This window comes from Bos taurus, chromosome 8, assembly GCF_002263795.3.
Source record: "Bos taurus isolate L1 Dominette 01449 registration number 42190680 breed Hereford chromosome 8, ARS-UCD2.0, whole genome shotgun sequence".
Lineage (NCBI taxonomy): Eukaryota > Metazoa > Chordata > Mammalia > Artiodactyla > Bovidae > Bos > Bos taurus.
Genome location: NC_037335.1, coordinates 1615713 through 1635175, shown reverse-complemented (window position 1 = coordinate 1635175; position 19463 = coordinate 1615713). Strand labels below are relative to the sequence as shown.

The 19463-nt window shown below is 47.1% G+C and overlaps 1 protein-coding gene across 7 annotated transcripts in view; it reads right to left on the bottom strand.

Moving 5' to 3' along the window:
• Window positions 1-19463, bottom strand: part of CLCN3 (chloride voltage-gated channel 3) — an 89095-nt gene that overhangs the window by 3317 nt on the left and 66315 nt on the right. For 5 of the 7 annotated variants that reach the window (XM_005209791.5, XM_005209792.5, NM_001193003.1 and 2 more), the window contains 6 exons: window positions 18022-18102; window positions 16563-17108; window positions 14942-15128; window positions 11862-12260; window positions 7134-7350; window positions 661-736 (listed from right to left, as the gene is read on the bottom strand). In XM_005209791.5, the coding sequence (XP_005209848.1) occupies window positions 661-736; window positions 7134-7350; window positions 11862-12260; window positions 14942-15128; window positions 16563-17108; window positions 18022-18102 (1506 nt within the window). The remainder of the gene's footprint in view (window positions 1-660; window positions 737-7133; window positions 7351-11861; window positions 12261-14941; window positions 15129-16562; window positions 17109-18021; window positions 18103-19463) is intronic. The other 2 variants (XM_005209794.5, XM_005209795.5) reach the window with 1 other exon arrangement.

Genomic DNA, 19463 nt, shown 5'->3' with positions numbered 1-19463 from the left:
AAGATTATTACAGACGAAGCAGAAAGCAGAAGGGATGAGTAGTTACTTATTTTTCTGGCCAGTGGTTTCTTCAAAAAGGATGCATGGAGATCAGTGCTAGATTGAAGTCTACAGGGACAGGCCTCATGGAGGGGTGACAACCAGGCAAAAGAGCCCAGCGTGAGACTGCCAGAGCCAGACAACTTATCAGAGAACTCGAAATCCTCTTTAGTCACGACTCCACTGGGACCCACGGCCACACGTGACCCTCAGCTGCTGCCCACACTCTAGAAACAGCCTACAGAGGGTGCTGGAGCCCAGGCCCCAGGATCTGAGGGTGTATGGGGCGGGCGGGCTGCTGAGCTGGGTAACACCACGTGTGCACACGTGGGCTTAGACTCCCCACGACACAGCCAAGACCAGGGAAGAAAGACAGGGACGGGCTTGGGGGAGCTCCTGGGTGGAGTGGGGGTATCTGCTGTAGGATTGTACAGACCACACTGCCTACAGTCCTAAAGCCAAGGAGAGGCTCTGGTGGCCAGGAGGTGGGCCTGCTGCTTCCCAGGGCAGGGTGTGCACACACCCCCGTGTGAGGAGGAGGCAAGGTCTAACAAAGCTGACGGGGGAGGCAAGGGCACAGAGCCACCCCCCGCCCGGTCTGGGGAGCAGCCGCGTGATCACCAGGGGCTCGGCGCGCCGCGTCAGCTCCTCCAGGTGTGCTACCATGTTCTTCTTGGTGATGATCCCCAAGAGGCTCCTGCAACAGACCACGTGATGCTAATGACTGCGGGGGACTTGGGGAGGGGTCCTACCATCATGATACAGAGGGCTAGAAAGAGCTAAAACGTGATGGGCTTCAGAAAAATACACACAGAAGTGCTCTGAAACCCCAGGTACCACTGCATTACCTCTACTGGCTTTTGCATGTGACGCAATCCTACTTTAAATACTGGTAGGTAGCTGTCCTTCTTAAATTAAAAATCAAGATTATAAAAGCTCAAAATGAAAATGACTCAAAAAAAAAGTACAAAGAAACACCATCAATATAGAGCTGCACAACTCTGAACTACAGCTTCAAGTTCTCTCCACAGAGGAAAGTGCTTCTCATTCCTCAAGGGCCAGCCCCCGGCCCTCCTCACTGCATCCACCTTTATAATGGAAGTCAATGAATTCAGGGGGTATACACAATGGATGTTGAGAACCTTAAAAAGCTTTCATCTCTAAATTCTGGAAGCCCCTCCAGCACACTCTGCAGGGTGATTGGACACCCTGCCATCTGGCTAGGTCAGTTCTGTGTCGCACTGCCTCAGACCACCCCGGCTTCCTGAAGAACGAACTTCAGCAGGGGACCTGCTCAGTCAAGGGCTCTGGGCCCCCGGGAGGCTGCTTATACAGCGGTCAGTCACGGGGCAGGGAAGGCCCCCGGGGAGGGATGGGCAGGAAGCAGGCAGGGAAGGGCCTGGGAGAGGCAAAAACCGCTTCTTTGCAAATGTCTTCTCATCTTTTACAACAATGCACTTATCCTTAAGAACAAAGACAAGCTGAACAATTCTCAGAGCGTGGGAGCACCTCTCCCTCCAATAGCTCAGAACATGCCCCACATAAAATAAGCACCCACTCAGTTCTAAGAGAAACAATCACCAGTTCACCGGCATATATAGTTGGAATCAAGAAAACTGAGCATCTTGACATTAAGTAAAAGAACCCCAGTTTAATTCTTACTCGTTCTTCTCTACCTGATTACATACAATGATTAATTTCAGTTAGTAAGTTATTAAGCTCTGCCAAACCTCAAGGTACGTACGCAATGAGGTCAGTCATGAATTTATTAAGGACATAATGGCAAACTTATACATTTATAAAGTAATCTTTGTATTTACAAAGTAACAGCCATAAAGGGAGGAAATACATATGTTTCCTCTCTTTAGTTACTGGAGAAAAGCGATTTCAGAGTAATAAGGACAAACTCAGTACCGCTTTATTAATTTCAGAAGTCTGGGGAAAATCAATGCAAAATCTGACTCCCGTAAAAGATGATTTTGTTCCTTGGGGCGCACAACTCTGTAAGAGCAATACAGCTCGACCAGCACCCTGCCCCAAGGTATCTGTGTCCAGAAACACCAGGCCCAGGAGCCCCTCTGCCCCCCGGCTTCCTCCCCCAAAGGTGCACGTTTGGAAAACCATGTTTACTGTCCGCCCCGTGTGCGAAGCTCCACAGTAAAGAAACCTCTACAGCATCTGATCCAGCACTTTCCTGACCCACACGGCCACAGAACTCGTTCTGAGCAGTTCCTGTGAACTTCCTGCTGGTTCCACCAAAGCTGTAGGATTCTGAGAGATTCTGCTTATCAGAACACGAAACGTGGGCAAGACCCTCCCGCCAACCTCATTTTCTCCTTTCATCTGCACGTCTGGATTCCTCAAGTCTTCTTCCCCCAAACACACAGCTGTTTTCCACCTCTAAGGACTCAGTAAGAAACCCTAACATGTTGACCACTAGACTCGCCACTAAATGCAGAAGACACGCGCTCTCTTCTTATATCAACCTATTTTCCTTAAAGGACAAAAATAAAGGAAATGTAATCACGGCACCTCCCACCCCAAGCTCTCTTGTGAAAAGGCAGGCTCAAGCAAGAACCTGAGCTGTCCACCCTGACCAGCGCCCTCCACTCACTCCTCTCTAGCGCCTGTGCCGCTCAACAACCTGGCACTATCAGCAGAGTGCACGGCGGTAACGAACGCCAGGGCCTGGGACGTGCTTCACCAGGACTGCGCAAGGACACGCCCACTGTCACGACTGGGGAGGACCAGCCACGGGGGGCACAGAGAGCAGCACGGAGCAGGTCAGAGTTGAGGATGACCCGGCCTGGCTTCCAACTGAGCCGTGCATTACTAAAGGGACCCCCACCCGTAAAGCTTTCGAAAAGGTACTCCATTTAGCATCTATTTATTAAGCTTTTAAACAATGATGCTTGGTACCATTATTCTTTAAACAACCCTAAACAAAAGAAAACAGTTATTCTGCTGACATACATCTCTTCTCCCATCAGTATCTGTGATATCTGATCATCCAACGCCCTGCCCATCACTGAAGATAAGCCTGAGGGTAAAACCGCCTTGCACACCAGTTATAAACCTGGAGGCTCACACCAAATAGACTTGTTTGGTCGATCACCATTTATCTCTCATTAGTTGTAAAATAATGTAACGTAAAATCCAGATTTCTGACGACATATCAGTAACTACAAGATACGCCCCACATAAACAAACCCAGGTTTACACTGTCCCCTGACAGCCAACATGCAGTTCACCCCAGTTCCCAACCTTCCTGTCCCAGCCTTTCTGGAGCCACTGCTACTCTCAACCCCAGTCCAGCTGATGCCCATTAACTGGAGGAAACCACAAAGTGGGAGGATTTCCCCCTACTTTCTCATTTCCCTATGGTTACACTAAAATAAATGGAACAAAAATAATCCTTAGAAAACCTCAAAAAGTCTCATTTTAGGGAAGGGATGTAAGAGGAAAGCTGTGAGAATCTGCTTTTCTCCCCCACAGGGAGTTGGAGAGGAGAAAAACCTTAATTTGAAGTAACTAATCATGAACATGAAAAGTACAATCAACTAATATTTGCAGAAAACCAACCATGTGCAAAATTTAGTGCCAAATAGCCTAGGAGGCCAAACCACATGCCTGCAGCTACATAAGCTCATGGTCTGGTGCCATGACTCCTCAAGTATGAGGCACATAAACCAACCTTAGCAGTCCACTCAGTCATATTTGACAACTAGTTACTAAGTCAAAATGAGTCAACTCAGTCATCGTATATATACACGCACAAACATGGCTTTGCAAACATGGGATGCTGGTTTAAAAACTAAAATTCAAACATTCAAATGCAGCAATATCACTATGTGATAAACAACAGAAACTGTAAGTGTCATCACGTCACACATGGGACCAAGAGATTCTTTATACTGAAAAGAAACACTTGAGCACTTTAACATTGAAGGTAAATTATTTTATAGGATAATGTGAAAATATCTATTAAATTTCCAATGCATTAACTTTCAAATTTTTCACTTTTAGGACTTTTATTCTTCAGATCAGTTTTGTTCAGTCACTCAGTCGTGTTGATTCTTTGCGACCCCATGGACTACAACATGCCAGGCTTCCCTGTCCATCACCAACTCCCGGAGCTTGCTCATGCCCATCAAGTCGGTGATGCCATCCAACCATCTCATCAACTGTCATGCCCTTCTCCTCCTGCCCTCAATCTTTCCCAGCATCAGGGTCTTTTCCAGTGAGTCAGTTCTTCATATCAGGAGGCCAAAGTATTTGAGCTTCAGCTTCAGCATCAGTCCTTCCAATGAATATTCAGGACTGATCTCCTTTAGGATGGACTGGTTGGATCTCCTTGCAGTCCAAGGGACTCTCAAGAGTCTTCTCCAACACCACAGTTCAAAAGCATCAATTCTTCGGCGCTCAGACTTCTTTATAATCCAGCTCTCACATCCATGCACGACTACTGGAAAAACCATAGCTTTGACTAGACGGACCTTTGTTGGCAAAGTAATGTCTCTGCTTTTTAATATGCTGTCTAGGTTGGTCATAGCTTTTCTTCCAAGGAGCAAGCTTCTTTTAATTTCATGGCTGCAGTCACCATCTGCAGTGATTTTGGAGTCCAAGAAAATAAAGTCTATCACTATTTCCATTGTTTCCCCATCTATTTGCCATGAACTGATGGGACCAGATGCCATGATCTTAGTTTTTTTAATGCTGAGTTTTAAGCCAGCTTTTTCACTCTCCTCTTTCACTTTCATCAAGAGGCTCTTTAGTTCTTCGCCATAAGGGTGGTGTTATCTGCATATCTGAGGTTATTGATATTTCTCTCAGCTATTTCTCCCTGCATATTCTTCAGATATGCATATGTAAATCAGTACATACGAATGTTCACTGAATATTCTTTGTAACAGTATAATTCAAGAGAATGGATACAGTCAACTAGAAGGCAGGACAATGAACTGATCATAACCCTTGGCAAAGCTGTAAGCTCTCGGCATCCTGCCCACCATCATTTGCTCACTGTTACCACACTGACTACTACCTATTTCCTGTTCTCCCCTTTCGTGAGCAGTATTATTGTGGTTGTTTTGTTATTTCTCATCAATGCAGTCTGAGGGCATTTGAACCAGAAAACTTGCCCTTTGGTTTCCAGAACGGTGAACATTCCTTCAAGGCTAAAGACACTGTGGACTGTGAACATCAAGCCAGGTGCAGTGGCTGAGGAAGACCATGGACCTCTTTCATAAGAAGGATAAGGGTTACGATGTGGCAGGAAGAGTGTGCACAGATGAGTATTTTAGTCGCCCAAGGAGTCTAGACTACCCAATGTCAATTCTCAGCCTTTCTATTATTAGCACACTCTGAGAGTTTTAAATATTAAATTATGCGACGACGCTGGCATCTAGAGGCCACGCAGCACCATTCTGGGGGGCGATATGTATGCAGAAGTTGCAGGGTAGATCTCTGTGGAGAACGCCTCGGAGGAAGAGCCGACAGAGACGGCACCGGTAAGCCTGAAACGCCCTGAGCTGACCAGCCGTCCTGCAAGCTCAGAGCAACCACAGAGAGCCAAGGAAGCCCCGGGACTCTGTTCTGGACACCCTGAACCCACCACCACTCCCAGCAACTACCTTGCTGGGCTTGGCAAGAGTACCTGGACTCTATCATATAATAAAAAGAAAACGCTTATCTTGGGAAAAAACAAAGAGAGAACTCCCTGCCTTGATCAAGAGCTCACCCTCCATCGACTCCTCCCTGCCTCCTGGAGTCACCTTCAGTGGCTAGCACAGTGCAAATACTAGCCACGAGTCCCGCTCTCTAGCTTCTATTTGTATTCCAGACCCTTACGGGCTAACACATTGTCCAAGAAATCACGGCACTGTCCTGGTGGTCCAGTGTTGAAGACTCTACTGCCAATGCGGAGGGCATGGGTCCCATCCCTGGTTGGGGAACTGAGATCTCACATACCACACGGTATGGCCAAAAACAAACAAAAAAAGAAATCACAAAGAAAGAGACAGACTCTACTGGTCAACAATCACATCAAACAGCAAGAGGCAGGACTTCTGAGCTGGGAGGCTACTGTTCCCTGGACTACCTGTGCTGAGCACGGGCCTGGGCACAGCTTCCCACATAGATGACCACCTCCATCCAGAGGGGCCGCAGGAGGGCTGCAGCCAGAGGCGCCCACCTCCTGCCGTCCCCTAGAGAGGGCCTGCCTGTCCTGTCTGCGCAGGACGGCTGTGGGGCCACCGGGGCCTCCCGTGCGCAGGCCTCCAGCAGTCTCACATGGTGCGGGCCAACCGCCCCACCTACTCCCCCCACCCTCACTGTCCTCAGCCTTCAGGTGCGGGCTCCGAGCACAAAGAGCAGCGTGGTAGGAACCAGGGGGCCGGAGAGAAAGGGCGGCAGGGAGGCACGCTGCAGGCCCGGGAGCAGGGAGCAGCGCCAGGCAGCAGGCTGGCGTCAGGGCCAGAGGCGCAGTGTCTCCCTGCTCCCCAACTCCCACCAGACCATACTTCCCCAAACCCCCACGTGGAGAAACACGGCCAGGTTATGTGCAAAGGGCAGAAAACCAATGTGTGCATTTTAAATACATAAGTGTTTATCTGCCAGACTGTATCCACAGGATTTGCAGATGGAGACTGTAGGAAAATGGAAACAGAGCATTTGCAAAAGGCTTTCAGCTAATCCACCAACTTTGTCTAATTATACACAATTTCCCTCACCACACAATTAATCAAACAGTAAACAGCCAGCTATTCAGAAAGTTGTTACTGTCCTAGAGACAGACACTCTGACCATGAAATATCTACAAGAACAGGCCGCTGCACTGCTCCATGCAGTGGGGTCCACTGCTCTCCAAGAGTGACCCGTCAGCTTGGAGGGCCCCCCAGTCCCTTTGCAACCCCTTAGGACACATCACCTCCCTGCAGCCCTGAAGCGCTCCTGGTTCAGCAGAGACCTGGCAGTCAACACTTTGCCCACCCTTGGTAAGTGGGACTCTGAGGGGCTAATCCTGAACGGCAGACCTCCCCCGGGGGCCCCCCACCCGACCCCAAGGGCCCCGCACCTGAGGGGGACACACCCACCCGTTGTGCGTGACGAGGCACTGCCGCAGGCCCAGCTTCCGGAAGATGTCCACCACGATCTCCATGGGTGTGTGGTCTGTCACCGTGAACGGGCTCATGTCCAGGATGCTGCGGAGCTTCAGCGGCCGGGGGCTCTCGGCCGGCAGGGACGGGGTGTGCTGCGCAAAGCACACACGCGAGCTGCCCACAATCCCCTCCTGCTTTTTCCGGGCACTTTCTGCAGAGACAGAGAAGACCACCCATTACACACTGACAGGGCTCCTTCTGTTTTAATGGCGACCTGCTTATTCACAGACTTAAAACGATAAACAAACATATCCTTTTGACCTCTTCATTTTTTCCTCTCTTCCTAACCAAGAAAAAAACCCACTGAAAAGCTATTTCATGATCTCCTGTACTCAAAAGAATCAGAATCCACTAATAACAAATCGTCTTTGTGCAAATAAAATATTTTTGGTGTAGTCATTAGCATGGCATGATTTTTGTTGCTGCTGTCTAACACTGACGGACCAGGAAGCGTGCTGGGACCATGGGACCTGACACCTGCACAAGCAATGGGACAGCCCTCACTAAGGGAGCCTCCCCACCAGGGCCCGCCTGCGCCAGATCCACAGAGAAATCCAGCCTCCTGACAGGACCGCACTGTCTGTCCTCTGCTGTGAACCAGCTAGTTCGTTCTGACATTCAAGCTTAATGTTCCCAGTGAGCCGTGAGGTGGGGTGAAACTATTCATACAGTCACGTTCCTGAAGGACACCGGCCAACTTTCATGGCTTATCTGTGAAGGCCGTGAAATCCTGCTCCTGGGGCCCCGCTGCCGGTGCTCCAGCCTTGTGTCTGCTTCCTCTGCCACCTCTCAATGTGCGAGACAGGATGTGGCCACGAGGCAGAGCACTGCCGAGGAAGAACGCAGGCCACGGGGCGGGAGGAGGAAACCCACAAAAGGGAGAGCATACACAGGGAAAATGAAAACGCTCGTGTTCCTGCTGCTGAGTCAGTGTGAATTCAAAACTGCATACACATTTGGTATCTGTCATACTGAACATTATTTTGCACAGAAATTTTGCTACAAAAACATTTAAACAAACATACTAAGCATCAGTCCTGCATGAAGAGTGAGCACAGCTCGCAGACACAAGCTGCAACCCTTTCCACTCTTTCCGATCACTAAGGCCCGGCTTCACCGTGCGGTAACGCCCAGTGGGGTTCTAACACTGGGACTCCCGAGCACACCTCGAAAGCATGAGGAAGACAGGGGAGAAGAAAGCCCCTCAGCAACTGACATAAATGACTTCTGAAAACTGCTTGTTGAGCTGTTGTCAGCCCAAGGAAGCATCAGGTTACCGGCCCACCATGAATGACAGTCATCTGAGTGCTTTTAGAAAGCTAACCCAATGGTCAACCTGAAACCTTAACTGAGCACATATTATACCATCAGTGCAACAAGCAGAAAGACTGCTTAAATATACATCCAACGATAAAACAATCCCAGAAGAGTCTAGAAAAACGCTATTGATGACTGTAACTCATTTACTTTTTTCCTGGAACTATGGGCCTTTACACCTGCACAAGCAAGGAGACAGCCCTTACTACGGGACAGAGGCACATGCCTAGGGAGTCCATCTGGGACTCTAATGTGTTGTCTGAAGAACACCACTTTTATATGAAGGCCGGCATTATTGACACAAGGACATTTACTGAACACGTACTAAGTGCCAGGACATCTCCTAGATTTGGTTTTTGGAAAAAAATAAATTGTTTTTGAATGTCATTCAAAGGCCTTTGAAGCAGAAATCATCATCTGAGTTTTGACATGATTCACTTTTTTTTAAGGACTGCATGCAGATGAAGAGTTACACTTCTAGGAGAAGGGCTTACTTGTATTAATTTAGGAAACAAACAGGTCTCTATATTCACTGCATGGTGTTTCAACTACCTGAGCAGGTACAAGGCTCATTTTAACTCCTACAAAGAGATACACGAGAGACTGGTCCAGGGACCAGCGTTTGGATTCCTGAGTAAGCACCCTTTCACAGTCTGGGGTTGGTAACCCTGCTGTGGGGAGAGCCTGAGCAGGGTCTCCCCCAGGTGCGCTAAAGCTTTACTCGGCACAGAAGCTCCTGAGGGGGCAGGAGAGCCATGCGGCGAGGGGGAAGCCTGCCCCTGTGCCCCACCTTTCTGACCCTGGTCACTCTGTCCACGGCATTCAAGTTCTCACACATGAACAGTCTCCCTGTAAAACCCACAGTTCCTAGTACACAAACGGAAAGGAGCAGGTCCACTTTTACACCCTAAGGTGGAAAACAGAAAAGACAATTCCATTCACACTATGCTGCTGCTGCTGCTGCTGCTGCGAAGTCACTTCAGTCGTGTCTGACTCTGTGCGACCCCATAGACGGCAGCCCACCAGGCTCCCCCGTCCCTGGGATTCTCCAGGCAAGAACACTGGAGTGGGTTGCCATTTCCTCCTCCAATGCATGAAAGTGAAAACAGTTTGCTTTTTATTTACTTCTTTATTAGTATTTTGGTCACACCACAGGGTATGTGGGATCTAGTTCCCTGACCAGGGACCGAACCCGGGCCCCCTGAATTGGCAGCATGCAGTCTTAACCACTGGGCCACCAGAGAAGTCCTGTGCTTCATTTTAAAGAAACACACAACATCATGCCTAACTAATACATCTGGACCCAGAAAGGCAGGAGGCGTGTCTCTCCATTTGGACTAGACATAGACTTAAAAAAAGTTTTAATGAAAATAACATAAAAATGGGGAATTTATAAACAAATCTGGGGAAAATTGGTCTTTTGAATCTTGAGTTTTCCCATCTCCAGACACAAGACAACTCATGACTGACTTCAGCATTCTTTCTTGCTAATATCTTTTCAGAAGTACCTTATGTAAATATATATAGACAATATATTATATCTTACATAAATATATTAAACTACATACTATATCTTACATAAATATAAACTACATACTATGGTTTATATAAATATACATAAACTACATATCATATATAATATGTTGTTTATAACATAAAAAACCTAGTGCACAGGTCTATGTTTCCCATTCAAAAACTAAAACTTCAGCAAAATATATGTGCATGAATATTTAAGGTATGGTACCACAGACCACAATGTAACCAAGCTTTCTGATAACAGGGTTTGATAACTCACAGAACCTAAGGCCCCTCGAGTCCCTGAAACCTGTCATGCCAATATTTTATTTCCCAAGACAGTAATAAAAAATATTTTAAAATATATCCACAGAATCAATGGGAGTACAAATAATTCTTAACTTTACCACCGTCTTATCTTTTAAAAACCTGGGCTTTTTCCTTTAAATTTCTGACACCAAAATTCTGACCCTTTTATTCTTCATTTACTATTACAGCTTACAGTGTAAAAAAGTAAAGAAGGAAGCTCTTCTCTGGTGTCACGTCAGCCGTGGTGGCGGCCCGGAGGTGGACGCACCTGTGCGTAGCCCTGATGCCACACACATTGGAACCTGCACTCCGTGGCCTCCAGCAGAGCTCGCAGCGCCAGGACCGCTGGGCTGTGGAGGCCTCCAGGCTCTATCTCCGCAGCTGAACTGGCTGATCTGAAGACTTGCTCTCCTGTCTCTGCGTGAATAGCTTTTGTAGCTGACAGCTTCCAGTCTGACTTGAAAAATACTGCTCATCACACCATCCAGCCTTCCCTCGTAAATGGTGCAAGAACTCAAATACTTTACAACCCTTCTGCAGCAGCCAGAGAGGTCAGCTGGAGGGAGGCGCCAGGTTCACAGGAATGACCTTTGGGGACAGGCTGAATGGTCTGCGTGTTCAGCTCCAAGTCCTCTATTGAACACTGGGAGTGAGTATCAAAGCAACAGCTGGACGAAAATACCCTCTGTCACCTCTGGGGTTTTGGGAAGAGCAGTCAGACTGTAGAAAAGGAGTCAGATTATGCAGAAGTCTTACCAGCCTCATCAATACTGCAGGACTACAAGGAAAGGGGATAAATACATTTTGGAAGAACAAAATTGGCTTCCTCCTCAGAAATGGTTTATCTCCAAAAAGTGGCTTCCTCCTCAGAAATGGTTTATCTCCAAAAAATAACACAGATGGCTAATAAACTACCAATACATTTTCAAGAATGTCAGCACAGAATACAGAAGGACTTCCTTTTTAATCCTGGCACTTAACCAATAGTAAAATCTCAATTATCTTTTTCACTTGAAACTATACATTACAAATTAGTAGTATAAATCTAAATTCCAAAATCAAAAAAAGCAACACCCTGTGGATTGGATATGAAACAGACCAAAGATGATGGGATTTTCAATAACTTGCATTCAAATATGAGAATGTATTTAGCTGAATACCTCAACACTTACTAAAGCCTCATAGTGCTAGTTCATGTTATTATGAAAACTGTCAACAAAACTTTTCTGGTCAAGTAGAGTCTGACTCTACTTGAAATAATACCAAATCAAAAGTTCAAATAATATTTAGGTGGGAAACAACCCAGGGAAGCATAAATGCCTTTCCTAAAAAAATCCTAAGAGATTAAGAGATACACAATATACCACTTGCCCCCACAAACTCAACAGATTATATTTTCCAATTTCCCTTTCTTTCAGAAATCTATTATATATTTATATCTGGCCACCTAGGTACCCAGATACCGACAGCCAGTCAGAGATGGGCGTGTGTCTGTGTGTGTGGGTTTCTTTAAAAGGGTACCTATGGCAATGGTCAGGTCTCTCCTGAGGGCAAAGCCCACGAGTCTCTGCGACTCCCTGGACATGATGACAGGAAAACCGTTGTAGCTGGTCTCATTGATCATGTTCTCTATGTCGTCCACCGTCATGTTGTCCTGGGTCAGCACGGCCAGCGGGGGGTCGCTCCTCCGAGGTCTCATGACATCGGCAGCCAGGGTGGTGTGGGTGAACTCTTCTTTGGCATCCAGGAAGGGGTACCCATTCAGCCGGATGTGGGCTTCATAGATGCCTTCCCTCCCGAAGGCGTCGCCCACCCATTTGCTGGTCATCACGGCAGCCATGAGGGGCACGATGTACTCCAGGCCTCCCGTGAGCTCAAAGACGATAACCACCAGGGACACGGTCATCCTCGTCACACCGCCTGAAAAACAGGAAGGGCCCGCGTCAGGGAGCACAGGCCCCACCAACCCACGGCGGCAGAACTGCTCCACGAGGCGGGTGAGCCCAAACTATGAACACAACTTAGTGAAGAGAACCACGACTATTGTGGTAAGATCCCGAGAAACGCACATCTTCTTTATAACATTTCAAACCTGGTATACTTCAGATAAAAAAAAAAAAAAACCACAGCTGACCAGCTAAAACGGTCTGCTGCTTTGGTTTAATAGCGACATAATCTCACCCCTATGAAAGCTGATGGTTAATTCTTAAAACAGTTTAGTGAAGCATATCATAGCTAACTTATTTACCACCCACTTACAAATTAAACTCCTGTGGGTAGAATATTAAATTAATGCATCTGTCCTCTAAATCTCTTCAAGATGAGTGAAAACGTTTGGACACCTTTTGAGTTCTGTTAATACTGTAATACCCCCTTAGAAAGCCCTTCTGAACCATTCTCCGTGTCCACAAGACCACCACAGGGACCCACCCTTCCCTGACCCAGGCCTCTCCACCCACTGAGCTGTCTGCCCCCCATCTCCAGCTACTCATACCTTATCTTATTACAGTCCTGCTTGACTCATTTCCAACTGTGAAGACTTCAGGTGACCCCTTAGTGCAGAAACCACCACACTCAAAACTAAACTCCTCCTCTTCTCCAAAGAGCTCACCATGCAACCTCCCTGATGCCAACACCAGGCACCACGTCGCTCCTGACAACCGAGTGGCCACTCCTGATTCATCCCTTTACTCGGGCACCAAGACTCTCAATTCGTCCACTCAGATTTGCTCTGCAAATCTCTGTGCAGGGGTCCTTTTCACAGTATCTTCACTCCTACCAGCCTAGTCAGCCCTCAGGACTCTGTTCCTCAACCTGAGTCGTTTTGTCTTCCCCTGCTGACTGCAGCCCCCATTACCTTCCACCCACCTGACCGGCCGCATTCCCAGGTTAGCCTCTCCTCAGCGCTACTTCTACCACGCTGCCTCTCTGCTCAACACCCTACCAGGGGATCGCAGTCTATACAGTATCAAGCTTAACCTCACTCTTTTTGTTATTAGTCTAAGAACAGAAGGCAGAAAGAACCCACTATATATGATGTATCTGCATTACGCTATGGATGCCCCAAGCAGTTTACAAAAGCTTCTATTATTTTTAACTACACGCACATTTTATCAGGTATTATGCTAACAGTTTTATATGCGTACCATTGTATATAACCCCCAACAGCAAGAGACAAGTAGTTACTACTTCCATTTTGAAGAAAATAAAAAATCAAGAAGTAAAGGAACTTTCCCAGAGTCTTCACGTTGAAAGTGGCAAAGCCACAACCCTGCTACAGACCTGACCGATTCCAAACACAAACTCGTCCTGATGAGAATCACGCTCCTCCTCACCAACACAACTCCACTTCCTAAGGTGCCCGCAGTGCTCTCTCCTGCAACACGGCCAGTTTCTTCCGACCGCACGAGCGCCAGGCCCAGCATCCCAGTTTTGCTGTCTGCACATTCCTGGCCTCGTGAACGAAGTCGCCCTTTGCCAAGCCCGCGTCTCTCTCGGCACAAAGTGAACGCCCACCCGGGCCGAGCCCCTGCCACCCGCTCACCTCGAGGCTCTGCTGCCCCCGTGGCAGGAGGGCCTGCGTTCACACTTCTTTCTGTGTCATTCCTCACTTCCCCATGGCACGGATGAGTACTGATTCTCTAGAGAGAACCACTCTCTCTGTCACTTTCATCTACAACACACCTGAAGATCAGTAACTACACAATTTTAACTCACTGAACAGAACTAAGTCAAAATACCCAGTATAACTAAATATAGCCAAAATTATGCTGACATTTTAAATATAAAATAAGTAACAATTTTTCAGTTTAAGAGGATAAGAAATAGATTCTTAGGAATTTAATGCCAGTATTTTGCTTTTCTTTTCATTAAAACAGAAGCTATCTTTTCCCCTTCTGCTATTGACGCACCTTAAGCAGAAGCAGCCTGATAAAGAAATCTTTTAGTACGGCTCACAGTCATCACCGCAGAGCTGGGGCGAAGGTGCTCGGAGCTCTGCTGGAGTGTGGACCCAGGAACCATGCCAGAGGTCACAGGTAAGCCTAGCAAAGAGTAAGCAACTCCTCGGACAGGACTAGACAAGCCTATGTTATCAGAGATGTTTGCTGTCATAAAGTAGTACACGATATTGAAATGAAGTTAACCACACCTACAGTTTTGCACTAACGCGTGCTCTGCTGCTGCTGCTAAGCTGCATCAGTCGTGTCCAACTCTGTGCAACCCCATAGACGGCAGCCCGCCAGGCTCCACCGTCCCTGGGATTCTTTAGGCAAGAACACTGGAGTGGGTTGCCATTTCCTTCTCCAATGCATGAAAGTGAAAAGTGAAAGTGAAGTCGCTCAGTTGTGCCCGACTCTTAGCGACCCCATGGACGGTAGCCTACTAGGCTCCTCCGTCCATGGGATTTTCCAGGCAAGAGTACTGGAGTGGGGTGCCATTGCCTTCTCCGAACGCGTGCTCAGGGACAGGTAAAGTGAAAACTAGCTCTACACAGGCTGATGTCCCCGCTGGGCCCTTCTCCCTGACCCCACTCCTCTCCAAGCCACACACACACACACACACACACACACACACACCCCTTCCCCCCCCAGTCTCATTACCTAGGCATGCAGCCGCACCGACCATGGCATACAGGCCGGGGGTGATGCAGTCAGCGCCGACCTCACACCACTCCTTAAAGATGAACCAGTCGTGGTGATAGTAGGCCAGCTGCTCCACCGCGATGCCCACGATGCGGCCGGCGATGGCGCCAATGGCCATGCTGGGGATGAACAGGCCAGACGGGACCTGCGACAGGGCAGATGCTCAGTGAGATGGGTTCTCTGTGCACCTGCCCTGCATAAGTAGTGGGACTCTCCTCTCACAGGGCAAAAATAAAGCTGCAGCAAACCCTGGCAACAGTCTCCCTAACAATCCCAACTGAGTTACAGAGTAACAAACCACCTTCTCCAGCCCAAAGAGATGGTAACAAAACGTCTCCTTAGAAGGGACCAAACAGGCATCTCATTCTCCTGCATGTTAGAGCTTCAGCCAGGGTGGAGGAGGATGGGGGGTCTTAGTGGCCTGCTCTGCAGTGACACAGGAGGCCGAGCTGGGGCTCCCCACACTGGGCAGCCACACCCTATTCCCTGGGAATCTGGTCTGTAGTACACAACGAGGAATTCAGGGTGTTAATCAGCTGACCTTAAAACAGATTATCCAGGATGATGGGGATGGGCCTGAAGTATCACAAAGGCTTTTTAAAGGTGAAAGAAAAATTTAGAAGCGTTGTGTCAGAATGCAGAGATAAAACGAGATATGACCAGACACACTGGTTCTGAAGAGAAGGAAGGGGGCCATGAGCCAAGGCTCCTGGAGGCTGGAAAAGGCATTAAAACTGATTTTCCCCAGAACCTCCGTCACTCACGTGTACATGGTAACTTCAGCCCAGCGAGATCCAATTTGGAGTTCTGATCTCTGTGATTGTATTAAATGTGTGTGATTTTGTGGTGATTTGTCACAGCAGCAATAGGAAGCTAATATAAGTGGCTTTAACACATAATCACAACTCTGACACCACCCCCGAAGTAGAGAGTATGTCCTCCCAAGAACCCAGGACCTTGGTGACCACATGCAGAGAAAAAAACACAGCAGGCGGCATATGCAGGAGACAGCTTAGGCTGGGCTAGAAACGGTCCTCTTAGGACCCTCGCTGTGGGGACCCTGAGCTGCCACGAGAGGCACCCACCAGCCTCACCCACCCACACCCCACCCAGGCCACCATGTAGGAAAAGCCAGAGACAGGAGAGAGACAGACAGAGGGACAGATAGGGCAGGAGCCCTGGCGGTCCATCCCAGCTGTCAGAACCTGCTCAGCCCTGCTGCCTGACATACAGGTGGCTCTGAGATGCCCGGCCCGCACCATGTCTGCGGACAGCCGCAGAGCTGACCACACACAGCCTCGCTGCTGAGTACCCCTCCTGCTGACCCAACAGCGAGAGCACAGCGAGCAGCTCTCTTAAGCTGCTGGGCTTGGGGTCAGCTGCTATACAGCAACAGACACCATGCTCAACAAGACATCCTAACAAAGTCTTTTTCCCACAACTAAAAATTAAACCCCAAAGACAGCTTTCTCAGTCTGTATTTGTGACTCATCTTCAGATAAAACCTTCGTTTCTCTTGCCACGTACAAGTCTTGGACCCGCCACGGTTACCTCAGGATCCCCTCACATGGACACTTACCTTGATACCAAAAGTGAACACAGTCATTATGATCTTAAATATGAGAGCCAAGCACAGCTGCCATATGGCGGAGTACACCCCTAGGCCCGCAGGACGGTCGGGGATGTCGTCCACGATCTTGCTGGCGTTCATGTCATTCCTGTAGTCGCACAGGGAGGAGGACTCCAGAGGCCCGCAGTCCGTGAACAACTCTTTGATCAGCTCGCTGGTGTTGAGCCGCGTGTACGGGTTGGGGAAGGCGACCACAGCGGTGATGGCCGCCACCACGATGACCTCGAGGACCGGGTACTTCCCGAACTTGGTGGACTTGCGGCGGCGACACCAGGCAATGTTGGCCCTGATAAAGAAGGCTCCCCAGAGCCCGCCGAACACCCCCAGGAGGATAAAGGGAAACAGTTCAAACAGGTACCATGGAGTGTGATACTCCACGTAGAAGAGGACCAGGCGGCTGTTACCGAACGGATTGATGGATCTCAGAACAAAGGCAGCCACCAAAGCAGCAAAGAACGACCTCCACAGAGTCTTCAGAGGAAAGTAATAGCTGACCTAGGAAACCAAGGGAGAAATTAATGCTGTGATTTTAGAAAACTGTTCTGATAGGTTATAACTTGAGCAGTAAATATCAACGCTCTAAATTTTTCTGCAGCTAGAATTTATACATAATGGATTTTAATGCAGTAAGAAAAACACCACTATCTTAGTAACCTTGGCTATCACACCATTACAAATTCACAATATCGACTGATTATAAATGTCTAATAACCATTTAAAATACCTAGCATTGTGTTATTTTCAAAATGAGCTTCACCCCAGTTCAGTCGTGTTAGTTAAGAATAAATGTACCATTGCCGCTCCTGTTAGTTCACAAAAAAAGGATTAAATTTCCCTCCTCTCTACTGAAGCAAAAAAACGTAAACAACTCGGGGAGAAAAGTAAATTTTAAACCATTTCTGAGTCACAATTTTGTGTAAAAACTCTTAAGCACCAATGAGAGAACAAAAACAAAATATTCCCCTTAAGTGACTAGAATTATTTCCTTAAACATCAATAAGGGCCACAGAAGTAATCACACACAAAAGTTAAAAAGATGACTAAGAAACTGATTAAAAATCTTAAATAAAAATAAAGCTATAATTTAGCAAATAAGGACTGTTTCAAATATTTTCTATTAAATCTAATTCATTTGTGCTTACTTTTAATCATATCAAAAAGGTTAAATTTTAAATAACCACATACATGGATAATATTTTTTAAGACTTCTCAATAAAGAACATACATATTACTTTTTTTGACTTTTTAATGGAAGAAAGAGTGAAAAGCAACTATGAAACAAATTTGAAAACTCAAAAACAAAGTATCTATCACACCAGCTAACAAGACTGAGAAGTGCGCCAAAATACACACGTCATGGTGCTTGTGCTTCACTTTATTGCTGCTGGTGGCTGTGGTCTTAACCCACCTCTTCCAGACTGAACAGCACTCCTCCGATCGGTGCGCCGAAAGCCACAGAGACGCCTGCAGCGGAGGCAGCCGACAGCACCTACGAAGAAGATGCAGCCGTTTCATACGCTTACAGACTCAGCAGGCCAAACTCAGTGTCTGCGTGTACTCAAGAGTGTCTACATCCCCAGCCAAATTTAACTCACATGTCACCTTCCTCTCCAAGCAAACACAAAATATTTCTTCTAAAAACACTTTTTTCTCTTCTGCTTTAAAAGTCATTCAAATACTCAATACTCAGTCAAAACACATTTGCATGAGATATACCAACATAAACAGGATGTAAAGGAGAAAAGGCAATGAATTCAAGCATCAAGATGCCTGCATGAGAAGACCAGCAAGCCAGGACTGGGGCTCAGGGAGAGCTGTTTGTTTTTAAGTAGGATATCATTTCTTCAGATTTCAGGGCTCACTGCTTCATCACTATCATTACTTCAGTCCACATCCTAGTGAAATGACCAGGGAACTGCAAACCCATCCCGTTTCCCTACATTTTTAGTCAACTGAGTCCTCTGAAGAGATGGCTGCTGCCACCACGGGAGCCTCATGTGAAGGTGCAAACCCCAGCTGCCCCGAGGGCCCAGGCTGACAGCCCCGAACCCCAGCACACAGGCCACGGGAAGGAAGGAACAGAACTCAGGGTCCCCCTCCAGCTCCCACCAGCATGAAGCCAAACACACACAAAGTCACTGGGCATCTACTCATAATTAACCACTTTTCTGAAGAGGCTTTATTCCTTCTACTACTTGACTCCAGCAAATATCTGAGGCTACCAATGCATTTCCTCAAATGCTGAATTTGTACATCTTTGAAAGAGAAATCTGAAATAATAAAAAATTAAATTCTAAGTGTTATGAGCATGAACTCCATAGTCAGGTTGCTAGTTGGTAAATTAAAAATGAACAGATACTTGTTTTACTTAAACTGTACCTGGCCTCAGAATGCAGACTCTGACACGGAGGAGCAAGTCTAACCTACCATTTCAGTGTTTTTTTCCCACCAACACGACTGTAGACAACACACCTTACAGAATTTTCTGATTCTACCTTTAACAGAATTTATAATCAAGCTAGCACCTATGTATCTACAACTCACAGATGTTTTACTTTGTTCCATCTAAGTATCTAAGAATCATTTAAACATATCAAAAGAAGTGGGCAAAGGAAGAAAATCAAAATATGAGGCCTAAATGCTTTCAATTAACGTGAAAGCCAGCCATGTAGATCCCAAGGTGTCAGAATTAAGTTATGTCATAAACATCACAATGTGTCTACACCAAAATCCAGGTAAAGTTAATTTCTATAATATTACCTAATAAGGTAATTTTTGCACTTATAATGAACAAATAACAAATCTTCCCCTACAATGTCAAGGTCCAACAGCAAGTAATGGAAGTGAACT